Source organism: Anthonomus grandis, chromosome 8 (assembly GCF_022605725.1).
Source record: "Anthonomus grandis grandis chromosome 8, icAntGran1.3, whole genome shotgun sequence".
In the NCBI taxonomy this organism is placed as follows: Eukaryota; Metazoa; Arthropoda; class Insecta; order Coleoptera; family Curculionidae; genus Anthonomus; species Anthonomus grandis.
Window position 1 is genome coordinate 14,794,197 of NC_065553.1, and position 21,457 is coordinate 14,815,653.

Here is a 21,457-nt window from a genome sequence, read left to right on the forward strand (position 1 = left end):
GCAAAGTACTTAAACCCTGATATTTCAGTTCCAAAAATGCATTCACTATACTTGTCTGAAAATAATCCTTTTGTTAGTTTAAGTACCTACAAAAAATATGTTATGAAAATTTCAATTTAAGAAGAAAGCCTCCAATAAAAGATACTTGCAATGTATGTGATAGCCAGCAAGTAAAACTACAAAACCAGAAAAGTGAGACTTTAAAACAAGAAATGTATCTCGAACACATTGCTCATTTAAATAAAGCTAAAGAAGCACGTGAGGCAATGAAGGTAGATTTCGCTACAGCAAATGCGACCCATGACGTTATTAGTTACGATATGCAAAAAGTACTAAGCTTACCGAAGCTGCCGACAAATGTAACATACTACAAACGACAGCTCTCTGTGTACAATGAAGGAATACATAGTGCGTCAACAAATTTGTCTTACTGTTTTATCTCGAAAGAAGGAATCGCTGGTCGAGGAGCACAAGAGGTTGGATCATGCATAAAATACTTTATTGAAAATTATCTAGATCCAAATATTTAAGAACTCATTATGTGGTCCGATTCATGCGGTGGGCAGATTCGTAATATTAAAATAATTCTTCTTTTAAAGGCTGTCCTTAGTGGACATACCTAGACATCGAAAAGAAATATTTAAAAGATCATTTTCATATTGTGCGGCTAAAACTATAAACCTATTTTCACCGTCATTTTCAAACACTTCGCTGTTGAACTTTAAAAAACGACTTAAACAAATTCTGATTGTTGAACAAATAGGCTCTAACTGAATTATAGGGGTAAGCTTGTCTAACTGGATCTCTTAAATAGCTGTGATTTCTTGAAAAACGGTTTTTAAATTACGTGTTGAGTTATAGTATTTTTTTTTTTTTGATTTCTTGTGTTTTTGTTTGCTGTTTTTGCTTTGTGTTTCTATTTATATCTCTGTATTTCTGTTTTACATTTTAAATTTATTCTAAGTATTTTATGGTTCTATGATTTTAAATTATGTGTTTGCTTTGGCCATTATGTATTTTTGTATTTTGCATTTATTTTTAATTATGTTTATTTCAATTTTGTTACTCTACCTTATTTTGTAATGATTACCTTAGATTCTAAATATTTAAAAGTGTAAAAGTTTTAATTTATTTGTGTTTGGGCTTAAGCAGTGCCTTACAACACTTCTATTGTAAGGTGTCTCAGGAGCCTTTTAGGACATATTGCATTGAAATTTCTGTATTTTTGGTTAATATTGTTGGTCCTAATAAACGAATTATTATTATTATTATTATTATTATTATTATTATTATTATTATTACATAAGAGTCTTAAAAAAATATATTTTAAATACCTAATCCCTGAACACAGCTTTTTAGCAAATGATACTGATTTTGGAGAAATCGAACGAGCTATGAAGCACCAATTACGTGTCTATACCTTAGATGGTTTTAAATCAATTATTTTATCAAGCAAGAAAAATAATAAGTTTATTGTAACTGAAATGGACACCCACTACTTTTTCTCTATTGAGGATGCTAAGAAGGCTATTTCAAACAGAAAGGTATTTGAAACAGGTGAAAAGGTTGATTGGCTAAAGGCTAGAATAATCAAAATCGAAAAAGAAAATCCCTATAGCATCTTTTTTAAACACTCGTACGTCGAAGTCGATTACAGGGAGCTAAAAATAGACAAAAGATCTAAAGGTATTAAACTCAAAACTTTAAATGGAGATTTTAGAGCATAACTAAAAACATTATATCCAGAGGGAAAGTCGATTTCCGAAAAAAAGGCAGCGGATATCCAAAGCCTTATGACTTTAGTTCCCGAAGCGTGTAAGATTTTTTATAACACCAAACTGCAAATAGCAAATTTTGAAGAAGACTTGGAAGGATTTGGACCTGAAATTGACTTTGAAATTGAAGAAAATTATTATTTTTTTAATATAAACAAAAAAAGTTTTAAAACAAAAGTTCTACTAAAGCTCTAATTAAAATTTTTGTCTATAATTGCTTTTTATTTTACCTTATAATCATAATTTGTATCATACAATATGGAACCAACAGACAACTATAACAGATTATTGAATTTTCAGTTTTTCAAAAAGGAACCAAAGACCAAAAATGACATTTTTGACCTTGATCCTATGAAATTTTTATAAAATTCAATAATCCTCTTTATTTTACCTCTTATATAGAATGTTTTTTTTAAACATCATTGCAAAATTTTTACAATACAATTTCCGGGATAGCTTGAAATATACAAATTGAAGTTTCTCCAAACGAGGAAATGTCGCTTGGTGCTCTTTAGATAAGCGGTATCCATATAATGGTCAACGTGATGGCTAGTCGCAAATAGAGTATAGTTAAGCCGGGTGTAATTGTGAATTATACGTAAGTAGAAAATCCTTTATAATTTTTAAAATTTTGCATTTTTTCACTTCATCCTCACTTTCTTATCAATAAAATGTTCAAACTCAACATTCTATGTAAAAATTTTCAAGTAAAAATCGTTTTTTAGACGTCCCTTTAACTTTAACGGACCCGAAGTGGGCAAGTTTTTTTTTTGTATTAAATATAAAGGAATATAATCAACTAAATCATTTACATTTATTTGTTTACATCTTTATTCTTTTTGACATCGACGCTCGCAAATAAGAACATCGTAACTCGATTTTTGACGAAATTGAGTTAAGACTACTTTCTAGTATGAAATTTTCTTCCCTTTCCTTTAAAATAATAAAAAATTAAAATTTTTGAAAAAAACAGGAATTTAAAGAAAAAAGTTTTATCGTATCTGCTTCGCAAGAAAACTGGCGTTAATAAAATCGTAACTTAAGTTACAAACTCTATAAATGGCTAATAAAGAACTTATTTTCATTGTATCTAGAGTTACAAGAAGACTGCAGCAAATCTAATAAAAACAGTTCATCGTATGTCTACATACAATAATAATACACACATTCTAATTCATTAATTTTATCGTAAGTATACTTAAGATGTCCATTATTTTTATTTGAGCAAATGCAGTTTTATCGTAACTTAAGATACGATGTTACAAATCCGGCAACTCTGCCCGCGTACGCTTCTGAATTCGTTCGAGTTGAATTACGATGTTAGTACAATGTGTGTGAAGCTAGCGTCCGATCGATAACCAGCAACCAAAATCGAGAACGCAGCATATGCCGGTTGCCAGCGACCAATTTATAGTCCGCGCTCCCTGTTATTTAATCAATATAATGCCCGTATCTCCAAAAATTCCCAAGGGATTTTAATAATTTTTTGTCCAGATATTAACAATGAATACCTAAATCGACTGACGATGGTCTCAAACCTCTACAAACTAAGATTTTGTTGTGAAAATTAATTAAAAAGTCAAATGGTAAAAAAATGAAAAAGGCTCTAACTCCCAAAATTCCCAAAGGATTTGGATAAAACTTTTTTTTATAAAAGATAATAAATATCTAAATTGATTTTAGATGGTTGCAAACCTCTACAAACGAAAGTTTTTTGGTAAAAAATTATTGAATTTTTAGATGTACAAAAAAAATTTAAAAGCTATAACTTCCAAAACTCCCAAAGGATTTAAATGAAACTTTTTTACGCAATTAGTAATAAATATTTAAATCGATTTTACATGGTTGCAAATCTCTACAAACGAAAGTTTTTTGGTAAAAAATTATTGAAGTGTTAGATGTAAAAAAATATAAACGGCTATAACTCCCAAAACTCCCAAAGGATTTGAATGAAACTTTTTTACGCAATTAGCAATAAATATTTAAATCGATTTTACATGGTTGCAAATCTCGACAAACGAAAGTTTTTTGGTAAAAAATTATTGAAGTGTTAGATGTAAAAAAATATAAACGGCTATATCTCCCAAAACTCTCAAAGGATTTGAATGAAACTTTTTTAAACAACTAATAATAAATATGTAAGTTGATTTAACATGGTTGCAAACCTCTACAAACAAAAGTTTTTTGGTAAAAAATTATTGAAATGTTAGATGTAGAAAAATATAAACAGCTATAACTCCCAAAACTCCCAAAGGATTTGAATAAAACTTTTCATGTAATTACTAATAAATATCTAAACCGATTTCGGATAGTTGCAAATCTCTACAAACGAAAGTTTTTTGGTAAAAAATTATTGAATTTTTAGATGTACAAAAAAAATTTAAAAGCTATAACTTCCAAAACTTCCAAAGGATTTGAATGAAACTTTTTTACGCAATTAGCAATAAATATTTAAATCGATTTTACATGGTTGCAAATCTCTACAGCCGTTTATATTTTTTTACATCTAACACTTCAATAATTTTTTACCAAAAAACTTTCGTTTGTAGAGATTTGCAACCATGTCAAATCGATTTAAATATTTATTACTAATTGCGTAAAAAAGTTTCATTCAAATCCTTTGGGAGTTTTGGGAGTTATAGCCGTTTATATTTTTTTACATCTAACACTTCAATAATTTCTTACCAAAAAACTTTCGTTTGTAGAGATTTGCAACCATGTAAAATCGATTTAAATATTTATTTCTAATTGCGTAAAAAAGTTTCATTCAAATCCTTTGGGAGTTTTGGGAGTTATAGCTGTTTATATTTTTCTACATCTAACATTTCAATAATTTTTTACCAAAAAACTTTCGTTTGTAGAGATTTGCAACTATCCGAAATCGGTTTAGATATTTATTAGTAATTACATGAAAAAGTTTTATTCGAATATTTGGGAATTTTGGAAGTTATAGCTTTTAAATTTTTTTTGTACATCTAAAAATTCAATAATTTTTTACCAAAAAACTTTCGTTTGTAGAGGTTTGCAACTATCTAAAATCAATTTAGAAATTTTATAAAAAAAAGTTTAATCCAAATCCTTTGGGAATTTTGGGAGTTGAGCCTTTTTCATTTTTTACCATTTGACTTTTTAATTAATTTTCACAATAAAACCTTAGTTTGTAGAGGTTTGAGACCATCGTCAGTCGATTTAGGTATTCATTGTTAATATCTGAACAAAAAATTATTAAAATCCCTTGGGAATTTTTGAAGATACGGGCATTATATTGATTAAATAACAGGGAGCGCGCACTATAAATTGGTCGCTGGCAACCGGCATATGCTGCGTTCTCGATTTTGGTTGCTGGTTATCGATCGGACGCTAGCTTCACACACATGTCAAAAGTCACATAACATACGTTAGATGACATCTGACGTGTCGTTAACTTGCGGTGTCGTGGGCTGTTTTCCTAATTTAAAAAAATAAACATCCCATAGTTTTGAAAGAAAATGATAATATGAGGCCCGTTTTTACACTTATAGGCTTCGGTCTGTTTATAGCTTTCGTAGGCTCATCCGTATGGAACTTTATCCAGTTATGGCAATCTCCAAAATGTAACCCACATGTACATCAGCAATGTTTCAAGTCGTTTTTAAATAAGAACCCCAAATTGGACCTTTTGGTTTACGTTTCCTCTAAGTCAAGGAATGAGAAATATGACTTGGTTCTAGATGTTGAACAGTTTCAGTATAGGGAACCTTTTGAGCAGTTAGTAATAGTTTTTATTTTTATGTAAAAGTCAGTCTTCTTTAGTAAAATATGTGTCTCACAAAATCTGTACCTTTTGTAGGGACATAACTATACCAATTCCCAAAAGTATTAGAGAAAATGGATCACTTTTCATTCATGTTTTGGTAATACCAAGTGGGGATAAACCAACAGGAAAGCATTTTAAGACACTTGTCAATTCTATGAATAAGGCCTATGTTAAAGGTAAAATTATTGTTAAAAAGGATCCATAGTATAGCATATGACCTTTTTCTTGATCTGGTTTTTAGGTAAATTGACAAAATATGCCCTACCTCAGAGCACAGTTTTTAACTTATTAAAAGAGGATGGCACAACTAAAAAACCAATTCAGGATAAATCTGTACCTCATATAACGTCTAAATTTGGAGTCACCATGTGTACAGAGGAGCTAAATATACCATACAAGTAAGTACTTACTTATATCCAGTAGGTATTTAAAGAACAAACTTACAATAGTTTACTAGTATGAGACTCATAAGTCATCGCTACAAAGAAGTCAAAATTAAATTAAAACAAAAATAAATATTTTTAAAACAATTTAAATATAATAAGAAAAAAAACTCTTGATTCCTTATTGCATAATGCCAATTTATAGCTGATATTTACAATTTATTAACTGATTTATAGAAGGTATGCAGGATTTGTTCTGTTTATTATTTACAATGCAGCAAATCTTTTCCAAATGCACACTTGACACCTGTATGACAAAATGAATGTAAGAAAATTGTTTATAAATCTCTAATTTTGTAAAACGGAATATAGCACTTAAATCTAGAAATTGCAACAAACCTCTGTTTTATTTTATTAATTATGTTTTCAAAAGCAAACATTTACAAATATCTTATAAATATTCCAAATTTAAGAATACAGTAAAACTCCTCTAATTCGCACTTCTTTATCTCGAAATATTCCCTAATTCGAATATTTTATACTACCAAAAAAGGTATCATCAAGTTTATATGATATTTTATCTCTATAAGTCGAATTTCTCTATCTCGAATTTTTCTATAAGTCGAAATAACGTTTAACGCATTGCCGATGGCTAACTCGAATTTTGTGGGGAAGTACAGACATTTTTCTAGGAAAAAATCTCTTACATGGATTTGCTATTGCATCATTTTTCTTTTTATTAGTTCAAACGGAAAAAGGCTCTCATCGCGACGTGGCGGTTTTGTGGTTACAGTTTTTTGTGATTACGCTTCAAACTGTAAGAGGAGAAGGCTTACACCTTGTGTGAATGAAGATATTGATGAAGCAATGCTTAAGTGGGTTACTACGGCACGAAATAAAAATCTCCCTCTATCTGGAACTCTTATAAGAGAAAAAGCTAAAGAGTTTGCAACTGCTTTAGGGCGGGACGATTTTGCAGCTAGCATAGGATGGTTAGATAAGTTTAAAACTAGGCATAACATCGTTCAAATGTCTAAGGTGAAAGTGCTTCTGCAGATTTGGCGTCTTGTGAAGAATGGCAAAAGAATGTATTGCCCACTCTGATCGGTCAATATGACAAGGATGACATTTTTAATGCTGATGAAACAGGAGTTTTCTTTAAATGTTTACCCAACAAAACACTAGCATTTAAAGGACAAAAATGCGATGGTGGCAAAAACAGCAAGGAACGAATTACAGTTATGGTTGGAAGTAGTATGAGTGGGACTGAAAAGCTTAGGTTGCTAATCATTGGTAAGTCAAAGAATCCACGTTGTTTTAAGGGCATTAAATCATTTGCAGTGGACTATGAGTATAATAAAAAAGCATGGATGACAAGTGAGATTTATGAAAAATGGCTATTAAAGCCTGATAAGAAATTTGCAGCCCAAAGAAGAAAAGTTTTACTATTCGTTGATAATTGTCCTGCACATCCCAAGTCTGTTGAATCTAAGTTAAAAAATATTAAACTTGAATATTTTCCGCCTAACCTTACGTCAATCTTACAACCCATGGATCAAGGAATTATAAAAAATTTGAAGCAACATTATAGGAACCGGATTGTTATGAAAGTTTTAGCCCATATGGAAGTGGCAACTCCTACAACTGTGGCGTTACTTGACGCAATTCAAGATCTTAATAAAACGTGGACTCTGGACGTAAAAGAACAAACCATTGCTAATTGCTTTAGAAAAGCAGGATTTGTTAAAGATAAAGTTCAACAAGATGCTGATAACTGGGACGAGGATGACCTTGTTCCATTATCTGAATTAAAAACCCTGTGGACCTCATACAGAAGGGCTATAGACATGAGTGATGTTTCATTTGAAGACTATGTGACGATTGATGATAATGTACAAATAACAGGTTTTCCAACTGATGAAGAGATCCTAGAAAGCGTAATAGAAAATCTTGTTCCAAATAAAAAAGGTAGGCTAGTCTAGATTATGCCTTTTTAGATTGTAAAAATTGTTTTGTATTGTTTCAGACCCTGAAGAAAATGAAGATGATGGCCAAAGCGAAGGTGAGACTGTTCCGACACCTGCAATTGACGAGACGATTTCTGCTATTGAAAAGATAAGATGTTTTATTTTATCCAGAGAAAATATTCCATATGAAATACACAATTCTTTAAATTTATTAGAAGATTTTATAGATAAGGAAAAATGGACCAATTTCACACCAAAAAAAATAACTGACTTCTTTAAAAAAAATTTATAAACATATTGATATGCATACATATTATGTAACACATACAACATACAAAATTTTAGTTTTATACGAAGAAAATACTTTTTTGGTACTAATAAACAATAACCCCTTAATTAGGCGTTTTTTTCTGTAAGTCGAATTTTTTAGTCTGTCCCTTGAAGATTCGAGTTAGAGAAGTTTCACTGTAATTCTAAAAATAAAACACCTTCTGATCTAACACATGATTTTATAAATGTTTTTTTTTGTTGATATTCTTCTATAAAATTTTTACAGTTTTTCAACCCTTGAGTTGAGTTATCCCTGTAAATTTTATTCGTTTTTATCAGGATTGTGGATGAGTAGAGCCAACATCCCTTAAAACTTGGAAAAACATTCTCCCAGAATATTTATGGTGAAAAGTTATTTAAATTGCAAAAGTTTTAATTTACAACACAGGCTGATACCAATTAATCTGACTACCCAAACACCCACTAACTAATTGATAATGCATAGGGTTAAATTTACAAGAAACAACAACATCCCTATGGTAATCATTCATTTCTACTATAGGGTGTAATTCCTTAGGTTCATCGAGCACACATTCTGACATTTCTTGACAGCTTTGATTAAATGCCAGTAGTCTTATTCCTCTATCGTATGGAGAGCAGATTACCCGCCCATCAGGAGAGATGGCCACTTCTTTTATGAAGCCTTTGCCTACATTTTTTTCCTTGATATAGTGGGTCATTCTCTTTAAGTTCAAGATCACCTAAAATATATTAATATGTGGTAAATTGGATTTTTTTGAATGAGCATGGTGCTTGATTAAGGGTGGCAAGGTATCAAATCTGGGCAATGAATAATCCCAAAGCTTTGGGAAAAAATTGATAATAAAAGAAATTGCTGAAATCATTTTTAAGTTTCTAACTGTACCACTAAGGAGTTTAATTACTATGGACAAAAAATTACATGGATAATTTTTTTATTTGGCAATTGAGCAAACAAAATTATACTTTCCTGCTCTCATCCTGCCCTGACAAGTGTTAAACCAAAAATGCAGTATGTAGTAAAATTTGTATGTGATTTATTTTTCAAAAAAGCTACTTTTTTTCTTGGCCATATCAGTTACAAATCCTTGAGGCAGAGATAGGAACTTAAAAAACTAGTTTCCAGCAATTTCTTTTAGCTACTTTTATTAATCAATTATTTGAGCAAAGCTCCTGGATTATTTATTGCTGAGATTAGTACCTCACAAACACTTTGTATATTATACCTTATTCCTTTCGTCTGGATGATTTTGGAAGTATGCATTATATGGTGCACTGGAGCCAATAAGTCCACTACTGACTATACCCATTTCCTGTCGAGTGGTCCCAGCTGTTGTTTCTAATGCATTGTAATCCTCTAATAATGTATATCCCAGCCACAAGTCAGTTGGTCTCTGATGAACCCTGTCAGCAGATTCATCATTTGAAGGAGTATCAAATGTATATTCATCAACACAGTCTTCTGTATACATAAATGAGTCCTCATAGTCTTTTGCATCTCTATCCTGAATATCATGTACCGCCGTCCACTCTTCATTCTCCTCACTGTTAAGGTTTCTAGATACTGCTGCCCATCCGTGAGGATGGATCTGCAGAGAACTGATTACCTCAGACTCATTCGGAAAATCGTCTATGAATTCAATGCGATTTCTGGTGCGTTTTGGGTCAAAAAGATAGTTATAGGTAGTAGCTACTGGAAAACATTGTTCACTAGTTTGCATTAGACGATAAAGGTTTGGCCTAAATGATCTCAGATCTAGTGCTAGGGTCAACAAGTTCAAGTTATGGATGATTATCATGAAACCTGCTGTAGTGGTGATGAGCATTTTTTTTCCATCTGGGGTTAGTTTCATTCTCATTAAGCCACTCAAAAGGAATACCTAAAATTTGTTTACTATTATTTCAATTTGATACACAAAGGATACCAAAAAGAAAGTTGTTATTAATAAATATAGTTTGGAGTATATAGAAATCAACTATCCCATTCAATATATTTGTAAACAACCTAAATGAATTTGTTTGCAATGGTTTATTTGTCAGCTGAAAGGCTTTACCAGTGACAAATTTCATGATAAAAGAAACTGCAAAATAGATTATTGGTGGGCAGAACTAGAGTAATAATGTCTGGTATGCAAAACAAGACCTTGGATAATTGAGAGAATGTCAAAAATATTAATTTATTCAGAAATCATATTTATTGATTAATAACATTTTTAACTGATACATATTAACATTCATATGTATATGATTTGGATTGATTTTAAATGAAATTGTGAAGTTATCCTTGTATTTTTTAATAAATGTTAAAATATTTTGTATGTGGCAACAATTTTATTAATTATTTGAAAAAAACTTTTAACAAACTGCAAAAAGGTGTTTATATCTATTGCACATAAGATTAAGATAAGTCCCTGACCGGCATTTTACATAGTATTTAATTGGTATCGACACTAATTTTTCAAAGAATGTGCAAAAATATGAATTTACTTAAGAAATAAACAACTTTATAGTTTCTTACCATATTTATTTAAAATTCATTATAACACACTAACACAGGTTTTAAAGTGACATTAAAATAATAAATAATAACATTTATTTGTGATATGTATTGCTTTAAAATGAAATTAAAAATGCATTAAGAAACTGTTTAGGGTTTTAAATTGTTTGGATAATAAAAATTAGGGAGATTTGGATACTAAAATTAAGGGTCAGAAAAAATAATTTTGAAAAAAATAAAAAATCATTTGATCATCAGTTTTTTGAATCATTTCATTATGATTTTTTAAAATCACTTTTATGTTGTCTTATACAAAAACACATTGTCACATTAAATCAAAAATATTACTTTTGAATAATAAGGGTTTTAATTAAAACTTTCTATTATATCAAAACTGGGTAATATTTATTGAGCTGCTTACAAAAACCATCCATCCAATTAAGCTTTATTCTCTATTCAGTTACTAGGACATAACAGCTTTGTTTTGGTTCCTGTTAGAATCGTCCTAGAATTGTTTTGCACATGCGCAGATTGTTTTATGCGTTTTGGTTAAATTAGAATTGATTCCGAATTGAAAGTTTGGTGTTTTGGTTTTTTTTTGGACCGGTTCAGAATTGTCCTAGAATCGTCCAAAAATCCCTACTCGAGAGTAGGGATCAATTCAGAATCAGGCAGTTCGCACATGCGCAAAAAATATATCCTTACAATTTTACTCGACTTCACCAAATTTGAGAAGAAGAAGAGGAAGAAGAAGAAGAAGAAGAAGAAGTAAATAAGTTATTTTTTATGCTTTGTTAATGTTTATTGTTTTTCTTGTAGATAGATTTCACCTAACCTAAGAATTATCTATTGATTTTTTTTTAAATCTATTGACATTTTTATTCCAGTCCTAATGTTTAAAAAAGTTTTAAAAAGGTCCAAAACCAAAGCAATAAGCAATATTCAAAATTTCAAAACAAGTTGTGTTTAGTAAATAAACAATCAGAATCAGCTGTTTACTGTCAGTGCGTCAGGCGTTCGGGTTCCATACCATGCAGAATTAAAACGGGAGCGATTCCGGATTTTACTTTACGGCGCAACGAGTTCTGCGCAGTTCTAGAATCATCCCAAAATCGGAACCAAAACAAAGCTAACATAACATAAATTTTCCTTAGAACTTTAAAAAAATCTATGGATTTTGAATTCGAGCCATTTTACTTTTCAGAACTATTAACTATATTGTAAATGTACGATTAAAGAGATTTAACATCATTTTTTTAAGTATTATTTTTAGGATAATTTAATTATCATTAAAGACTAAAATTCAATAAATGAACCTACAGATTTTTAAAGAAAAACATGTTCCTTAAACACAATGAAACAACTAGCTGGACTAGAGAATTACTGGATTCTTAAAATAAAGCACATAAATTCAATGGCAACCTATTTCCTAACTAAAATTTATTATTTTAATTTTTAATTAATTATATAGATTCTAGAGTCTGTGATTTTGAAAATGTTCTATAATTTTTTGAAAATTTGAATAACCCAATGATGTTTCCAACTAAGCAAACAGAATGTTCATTAACTTAATACATACCTTCTCAAATAACATGTTATTCTCAGTTCTATCATTTAAGTTCCAAGCATATACAGTTCCATCAAATGCTGATGTTACCATAACATGTTCCTCTTCAGACCATTCAATATTTTTCACCCAACTTGAATGCCCATGCAATGTTTTCATGCATTTATCTAATTTCCTTATATCCCATAATTTAATAAGAGCATCATCTGAACCAGTGGCGAAGGTCCTTTCATCTAGGAACTTAATACAGTTTACACAATTTAAATGGGCAGTTTCAATTGTCTCTATTTTTTTTTGATTGCCCGCATCATAAATAAGAACCTATAAAGCAACCAAGATATTCATTAAGTAACTTATTAATACCATAATACTGTACCTGCTTTCCCTCGCATGCAGCAACCAAAAGTTTGCCATTATGGCTAAATTCAAAGTTAAAAATGCCTCCCCAGTAATTATCAGACTTTCTACTATCGGGATCGATTGCTACAGAATCAAATGAACTATATACACTGGCCTTTACGGCATCAGTAAAACCTATGGGCCTGTTATGGAAACCCAGGGACCTGCTGGTCAAAATTTCAGGTACGGTCACGTATAACGGAATCTGGGCCACATGCCGTTTCGGTGTCGGCTCACGAAACGATACAGTATTTAAATCATACCCCGCCGCACTCATCTTCACAATTTTCTAATTCATTTTATTGCATAATTCACAATTTATCCCGTTTTCCGGAAGCGAACCACTCTTTGTTTACAAAATAGGAGAAATGTGTTTAATTTGTTGTCGTGTTCAATTGTCACTGTCTGTCAAGCTTATGTCATTATACAATAGGAATGTACCGAGAGAGTCGATATATGGGCATATGATCAGTTTCAGATAAACAAAACTACCACTATATCACCACTATAATTACAACTGGAACTACATATATCATTTTATCATAATAAAAATATTAATAAAACTTAAAAATTTAAATAACATCTACATAATTAATTAACTAAACACATCACAATTGCTCAATTTTTCAGTAAGATATAAGAGAGTATATATAAAAGAGGATATTATACAATATTACAATAATTTAAAATAGTTAAAATAAAACATTGACGCATTTTTTCTCATTTTAAAATTAAGAATGTGCCTATTTTCTCATAAGATATCCATCCTCAAATATGTTTTTGTAATATGCTTTTGCTCCCTAAACTTAAGCTGAACATCCAACCCCAAGTTCCTTACACATTTTGGAAATGTTAACTTCTTATCAGCCAATTTTAAATTTAAACTCTAAATCTGTCCCTTTTTCTGGACGAAATTGCGGATATTGCATTGAATTTAGATCATTATTTAGCTCAGCAGTACCCTTTGGATAAAAATAATGGAGAAGCTGGGTATCATCATCATCATAGGACTAAGTACATGCGAGTTTTGAAATGCATCAACGATATCAAAGTTATAAATAAGAAATAAAAGAGGGCACAAGATTAAGCCTTATGGGACACCAGAAATTATATTTCCAGAAGAGGACAAGTTATTGCTTAGTACCAATTATTGTCACCCTGTAAGATAGCTTTAAAAAAACCCACATGGTACCTCATCAAGACCTAGATATTTTAATTATGCACATAGCAGGTCGTGGTCCGACACATCAAAAGCCTTAGAACAGTCAAGACTTATAATATTGTCTGTAACATTAAGTAAGGCAGTTGATGTACTGTGACACCGTTCCTTAAAGCCGGACTGATGCACTGAGAAGAGTTTATTTAAAAAAAAAACTATTTAATTGGAAATGTACAGTAGGGTGGAGCGAATTTTCGATTTCTGGAATTTTAATTACCCTTTAATTAATAGATGCCTATTGTAGTCTCAATCCAAAAAAACTTAACGTCAGAAAACAACTTCTTCGGCTGCCGAAAGTGCCTTAAAATTTCGGAAATTATTATGTTTTTTATTAATTTAGCGAATTTTTTATTTCTTAAAATTTAACCACCCTGTATGTTTAAAAGGTGCCTATTGTACTCTCAAGTGAGCCAAAAAAACTAAACGTCCAAAAATAATATCTTCGGCTGTCGAAACTCGTCCTCAAGTTTCGAAGTATCCGAAGTATCGAAGTCCTCAAAATTTCGATAATTAAAGATAGAATCCCATCTATCTCTAATTATCAGAGGGAGCCATTGGTAAAACCCTTGAATCGTGTGAAAATTTACCAGTCGTACAGTTTAAGAAAATTGAAACAATTTTACCATTAGTTGATCTAGAAACCGTAAGTACCGATGAAAAGTATTTATATGAGATGTGTCAAGGAATCTCTACTGGAGTTTTAAAAGACAATTGGGCTCTAAAAGCGCCAGGGAAAATGCCACACTCTAAATAGCTTACCACAGCCAATAGAGTCCTAAGGTTATATGTTGCTACCAATGAGCCTTCTCAAAACCTTAAAATGTTAACAGAGTTTATAGTAAAAGTGTATGCCGTATGCTGGTTTCTAATTAAATGCCATTGGTCTTGTAAGGATGGTGCTAGGCACTTGTTTAGCATTATAAATAAATCTCGTTACCTCCCTGAAGAAATAAAAAAAAGTATTGATCCCGTAATTGAGAGAAATGGATTTTTTGCGCACCCAGAAAATATTTTATTAGCCATGTTAGGAGATGATAGAAAACATATTCGAGAGTTAGCTTTAAGAAGGATTTTAAAAAGCAGATCAACCGCAAAAACCGAGGATGTTAGAATATTTCGCGTGAATAAATTGAATTTTGATTGTCAAGATTATGTCGACTTAATTGACTGGCAAAATGTTGTTATAAGCGAGCCCCCATTAACAATGGAAATTTAGAACGAAGAACTAACTAACATGATTTCTTTGGTTCATGATGAAATATGGTTATTAAAATTCCCTTGTCATTCATAGGCAGTTGAACGAGCAGTTAAGTTAGTTACTGAAGCCTCTATGGCGGTTTATGGCCCTGAAGCACGAGACGGATTTAATAGAGCTCGTATTAAATTAAGACAAATATTGCCGCAATTTGATACTAAAAAGCAATTCTTAGCAGTTCTAGAACAGAAAAAATAAAAAAAATTATTCTAAGGGTGGGAGGGTAGGGTGGAACTCGAGATGCAGCCACCTCCACGTTGCACCATTCATCCACGTGGTGAGGTCTGGGTAGTTTTTCATGAAAAACTAGCTGAGAGCTGCATGTTTGGCTTTTTTTGCAGTTTTAAAGATTTTTTTAATTTTAAAATTTTCAAGGTCATTTCGGCAGCCGATGGAATCGTCAAAAGTCATTCGGATTTTTTTGGGTAAATAAGAACCCCGAAAGGCATCTTTTGCACACCCAGGCAATTTCGTTTTCGAAAATTAGTTATTTTGGTCCAGTTTTCGCTCCACCCTAATGTACAGCTCTCTCCCTTATACTAGCATACCTTAGATACTAGTGATAACAGGCGCGCAAATGATAATTGGGCGCAAATCTTTAACACAGGATGGCTGGAATTGTAAAATGAGGTCTCATTTTCACAATTGTTTGATTTTCTAAACACATTTAAAAAATATTTAATTGTGTTAAACAAATTCGGGATCTTTTAGTGCAGATAGGATATCTATATAATTTTTGAAATGTACATTTAGATGTACTAAACCCTTCAAGAGATTCATGTCTTTGTGTTTCTAAAAACTGTAAATAACCGCTTGTGTCTTTACGAACAGACATAAGAGTAAATTTACGTAGATCTTTGATTTAATTTTTCTGTCGTTCTTTTTTTTATACTTTAAGAGAACTTTTATCCCTTTCTCTCATCATTATTTTTATAGCCGGAGTCAACCAAAGAACAGGAGGTTTGCTTACTCGCACTGTCTTTAGTGCGAGTATATGCTTTTCAAACAATGTTGATAGAATGGGAAGGAAAAAACTTTATAATCTATCTCAATAATATAATATATATTGACTCATGTCAAAAGGGCATTCTATACAAATGCTTTTTTAAACGATCCGGACAAAATAATAATAGAGTACTGAAAATATTCTACTTTAACAAAAATTATTATATTCAAAAAAGTGAAATCTCCAGAAATGTTCTGTGTCGATGTTGACTGAAGCTTAAGAAATATTGGAATATTTATAAAAGATTGGATTTTTTACGCTGATATATAGCCATTTAAAATTACCAAAATCTTCAAAACTGAGAATATTTTATAAAAGAAAAAGTATAACACTATTCAGATGATTAATTTTTCTCTTAGATAAATTAATTACTTGTTTACTCCTTTTAGGCATAGATTCAGATAAATGTTGCCTAAAAGAAAAATACTTTATATTTGGTTTTTTCATCGTTAATACAACAAACTATTTTTTTTACGATTATCTTATGATTCTCACATGGAGCTTATCTTTTTTTTAGTGAGGTTCCTGTTGAGATAATCCAAGACTTTCAGGTAACTCCCAGCAATGAATTTCTTCCATTACTAACCCAAGACTACATCGGCATGCGGTTCAAAGACTTAATAGAAATAGATACCCAAGCTGAAAATACGACATTTAAGTTTATCTATACTCCATTATCACTAGGCAAAACAAAGATCTATTTTCATGTAAGAATGTCCCTAAATGAATTCCTTAACTTAGGTTTTACGGAAAAAGATATTGACGAAGTTAAGACGATGATGGGGGACACTAACCTATTTTTATTATGTGCCACTTTCGTTATAGGAAGTGTTCATGTAGGTAGCAAAATGTAATATTAAAATATGCTATTATTACTTGGTAAATATTCCAGCTTTTATTGGATTTCCTTTCTTTCAAAAACGACGTTAGTTTCTGGAAATCGCAAAAATCTATGGCTGGGTTATCGACTAGAACCGTCTTGTGGAGAGCGTTTTCTCAAGCCGTTATATTCCTTTACCTGGTGGACGAAAAAACCTCTTTGCTAGTGTTAATACCCTCTGGAATAGCCACGATTATTGAGGTATCTTATACGTGAATAAAAGGTGTCAAAAACTGAAAATATATTATTGTTTTTAGTTGTGGAAGGTGACGAAAGTATGCAAAACAAATATTACAATTTCTTGGCGAACCGGCATTAAATTCCAAAGAGATTGTTCGGAAACTGCAGCTGAAGCTGAAACAAGGAAATATGATGAGGAGTGCATGAGATACATGAGTTACTACTTGTATCCTCTTTGTTTTGGAGCGGCGGTATATTCTTTGATGTATCAGCCCCATAAAAGGTAATTATTCAATATGTAAATTTATTTATAAAATTATTTCTGTTATTTTTTATATTAGCTTATGATTTTTAGGTGGTGATAACAAATCCTTATTGAATTAAATAATGTGAAAAAATATATTAAAACTTAAAAAATAAAAAGGCTGTGCATGACTGTTTTGTCCTAGAGAATAGAGAAATCCTGGTTCTAGGAGACTTTAACGTCTGTATGTGGATTACCTTGACAATTCTTTCTTTAAGTATAAAATAGATACTCTGATAACATTTTTAACATCTGCTACCTACATCAGTTTAATTCAGTGAGAAGTAAAAATAACTGGCTCCTGGATCTTGTTTTATATCATCTTTCTCCTTTCTGCAGTTTTAGTCTTCTCCCGAAAATGCTAACATCGTTAGCGAAACACGCGTCGAGAGTAAAAATAAAGAGTTTTGGTTAGTGGTAAAACTGTCTCGTATTTTATACAAATCTGTCAATAGCATTTGACAAATTAAATCCCCAGATTATGTTTTATAAACTTAAGGTATTTGGTCTAATACTCTTATATTGTTGTTAAGTTCATGGCTATCAGAACGATTACAGTTTGTTTTCATCAGTGGCATTGAATCAAGTGAATACGTATTCACATCAGGGGTGCCTCAAGGATCAGTACTTGGCCCACTTTTATTTAATATTTTTATTAATAATGTGTGTGACTCACTTTACTCTCAAGAACTTCTTTATTCTGATGATCACAAACTCCTTTTTCTAATAAACTCAATAAATGACTGCTCGCAACTCCAAAAAGATCTTGATACTCTCATTACCTGGTGCAACTGTAACAGATTATCTTTGAATATTGACAAGTGTCATGTTATAACATTCCCACTAAAAACAAATCCCGTACTATATAACTATTCTATAAATAATGCAAGATTATCCAGGACAGACATTTTTCAGAACTTTGAGTGACACTTCATAGTAAACCTTTCAACAAGCACTTAAGCCTTTCAACAAGTATCCATAATATCCGAGTCAGTTAAGACATTTGGCATTACCTCCAGACCGCGCTATTGAGGACCCTGAGAGGGTTCAAAGGAGGTTTTTAGAGCTACTGCAAATGGCTTTTGGCCAATAACATAATCAATATGAATTTAATTAAATTTCCTTCGAAAAATATAAAAGCTATGTGGTCACCCCAAAATGCCCACGCTAACATTTAATTTTTGTAGAAATTAATTTCCTTCGCGAAAGAATTAGGGATTTTTATTACTCTAATGCCTGCAGTCGATCTTGTAGTTTTTTCTTTAGTTCCGCCACTCTATTACTACTCGATCTCATAAAATCTATAAACGTTATTCATGAAATAAAAAATATATTTCAGTTGGTATTCCTGGACAATCAACAGTTTGGTAAACGGAGTTTACGCTTTTGGGTTCCTGTTTATGCTTCCGCAGCTATTTATTAATTACCGCCTTAAGTCGGTGGCTGCTTTACCTTGGAAGGCTTTTACCTATAGAGCCTTTAACACCTTTATCGATGACATATTTGCTTTCATTATAACTATGCCGACTGCCCATCGTTTGGCCTGCCTAAGGGATGATGTCGTGTTTCTAGTCTACTTATATCAAAGATGGTAAGTTTGAAAAAATAAGAATCAATGAGTGTTTTTTGCATCCATTATTGACTTAAATAGAATATACCACTACTAGCTGCTATCTCATGAACGTTTTTGGTTTACATTTGAGTTTCTTTTACAGTTCTGCAAAATTCCTATTAGTTTCTGAAGTACAGAGGATAAAAGTTCAATAAAATTCATATTCTCAAAAAACACTATAGGCTAGGAATAAATAATAGACATTTTGCAATACGGGAAAAAGATCTTGAATGGGCAACAAAAAATCTTCTTTAATCGCCCTCAAGGAACTTTTCATACAGATATTAAATAAAAATAACGAAAAGTAACAATTGGGATTAAATTTCACTATTATTAAGATCAGTTCTGACGATGCTCCTTGCTAAAGTTAAATAGTCACAATAAGCTGTAAAAACACAATTAATTTCAGACTTTAAAATATAGAGATATAACGACAAAAAAGGCAAAAGCGTAAGTAAATAAAAAAAATTAAGTGCTTCATTGTCAAATTCTTGCATAGGCTAAATGGAAGGTTTTTGTGTTGATTTTTAAAATAAGTTAAAAAAAATGCCCTAACCTTAACGCTGTTAATCCCTAGAAGGCAATAGCTTTTTTTATTTTTTTTTGCATAAATTTAAATAACTTTTTTCCTCGATTATGGAGTAGTAAATGGTAAAGGCAAGCTTAATATAAAAATAAGCGAATTTAGTAATAAAAATCGACAGACAAAAATGTTCAACATTTATTCTAAAAGGTAGACGATGCTCTCCGTACCTCCGAACAAAAGAATATCCTGTTAGAAAACTATTTTCTAATATTATTAAGCGTAACAAAGCAATATAAATTGTTACCTCTCGATTGCATTTTTATCCTCAAATTTCACTAATTTGGTGCAGAAAAGATAGGCATTTATTGTTAATTTATATCTGCCAATGAATAAAAATCTTGATGTTGCAATATAGGTTTGAAGTGGACTATGCTCGTGGACTTTGGTTCACAAAATTGAAGAGATCTAAGTTACCACTCAGAAAGCCTTTGAGATATACGGCGGTACGAAAATGTTTCTATTGGTACAAATACTGGCTTCTTATTAGTCAGAAAATTACCTTATCTTTAAATTTAGTTGGTTTTCATGTATTCGATATCCGATGGACGCAGTACGAAACTATTTGTCTTATTTGTGAAATTATTATTGAGGATGCTAGTGGCACAAAAAAGCAGCAAAGAATAATTATTGTAATAATTATTTATTCTTTTTTTTAATATAGATATATCACTAGATATTGTCTCTCTTATACCATAAGATAACAAACAAAAAATGTAAACACCACAGAAAACAAAGAGAGAACTCTTTTGGTTTTCTGTGGTAATTCTTCAATGGAGTGTTCAATCAAGTGGAGAATTCTTCTCTCTTTGTTTTCTGTGGTAAAAACAATGTCATGTCAATTGTCAAATAATTCAGTGGTAAACCCGCCACGTATGACGGATCCATGAAAAATAACCTTAATAAATGCACCTTCTTTGGCTAACACGTTTTTGAGAATATTCTTATTACTTGGTCAAATTATTCTCAAGAATAGTGAATATTTGATAAGAAAATTGGCGAAAAGAATGTACCAACCAAAACAGCTCTAAATAACTAAAATCTACTTATTAGGAGTTGCTCTGTTGTGGTTAAGAATTACTTGATCCTATTGCTTAGATAAAATTTGTGAATCTAACTTATGTCTTTACACCATCAAATCTTTAATACTTTTGCTTAGTTATTAAGAAGCTTGTTCACAATATAAAAGTTAATTATGTAAATTACGGATCCCCAAAACTTACTAAATCGTCATTGCTTTTATTATATTTAACTTAGTCCATTGAGAAAATAGACCATATTCTACTTGGATCAGCTCGATTAGTTGCATTGTCAGAAATAGGATTTCTTTTAAAACTATTAATTCAAACAATAATTACTTAAAGATTTTTTACTACGTTTATTTTTTAGGTTATATCCTGTGGATACGTCAAGAGTTGAAGGCGTCAGCGGTGAAATAACGTCTGACCCTAAAACGGAGGAGAAAAAGGATAAGTAAATAATTAAGCAATAAGACTCATTTGTATACATTCCTAGTATTTCTTTATTTATTACTTTTAAATGAAGACGCTGTACAATTTATTTATTTATTCGTTTAAATGCTTAAATAATTTATTCTTGTTGAAAGTTTTTTTGCTTGTTGGTATATACCTAACGATATGTTGTTTTTTAATATATTAGGGTATATATATATATATATATATTGTGTTTTTTAAGACATATATGTTTTTTTAACTAAATTTTGTA

The 21,457-nt window shown here is 31.1% G+C and overlaps 3 protein-coding genes across 3 annotated transcripts; 2 read left to right on the forward strand and 1 right to left on the reverse strand.

Moving 5' to 3' along the window:
• The first annotated feature begins 5,173 nt into the window (after window positions 1–5,173).
• LOC126739319 (lipid scramblase CLPTM1L) lies at window positions 5,174–21,430 on the forward strand. The gene is made up of 8 exons (XM_050444947.1): window positions 5,174–5,522; window positions 5,605–5,747; window positions 5,813–5,969; window positions 16,691–17,009; window positions 17,066–17,254; window positions 17,311–17,516; window positions 18,877–19,128; window positions 21,122–21,430. The coding sequence occupies exons 1-8, from the start codon at window positions 5,272–5,274 to the stop codon at window positions 21,207–21,209; spliced, it is 1,605 nt and encodes a 534-aa protein (XP_050300904.1). The 5' UTR covers window positions 5,174–5,271; the 3' UTR covers window positions 21,210–21,430.
• Window positions 6,088–13,087, reverse strand: LOC126739320 (uncharacterized). The gene is made up of 4 exons (XM_050444948.1): window positions 12,671–13,087; window positions 12,307–12,615; window positions 9,457–10,110; window positions 6,088–8,952 (listed from the first exon to the last, which is right to left on the reverse strand). The coding sequence occupies exons 1-4, from the start codon at window positions 12,968–12,970 to the stop codon at window positions 8,629–8,631; spliced, it is 1,587 nt and encodes a 528-aa protein (XP_050300905.1). The 5' UTR covers window positions 12,971–13,087; the 3' UTR covers window positions 6,088–8,628.
• Window positions 7,196–8,213, forward strand: LOC126739321 (tigger transposable element-derived protein 4-like). Its single transcript, XM_050444949.1, has 2 exons — window positions 7,196–7,922; window positions 7,981–8,213. The coding sequence occupies exons 1-2, from the start codon at window positions 7,196–7,198 to the stop codon at window positions 8,211–8,213; spliced, it is 960 nt and encodes a 319-aa protein (XP_050300906.1).
• Window positions 21,431–21,457: the final 27 nt, after the last annotated feature.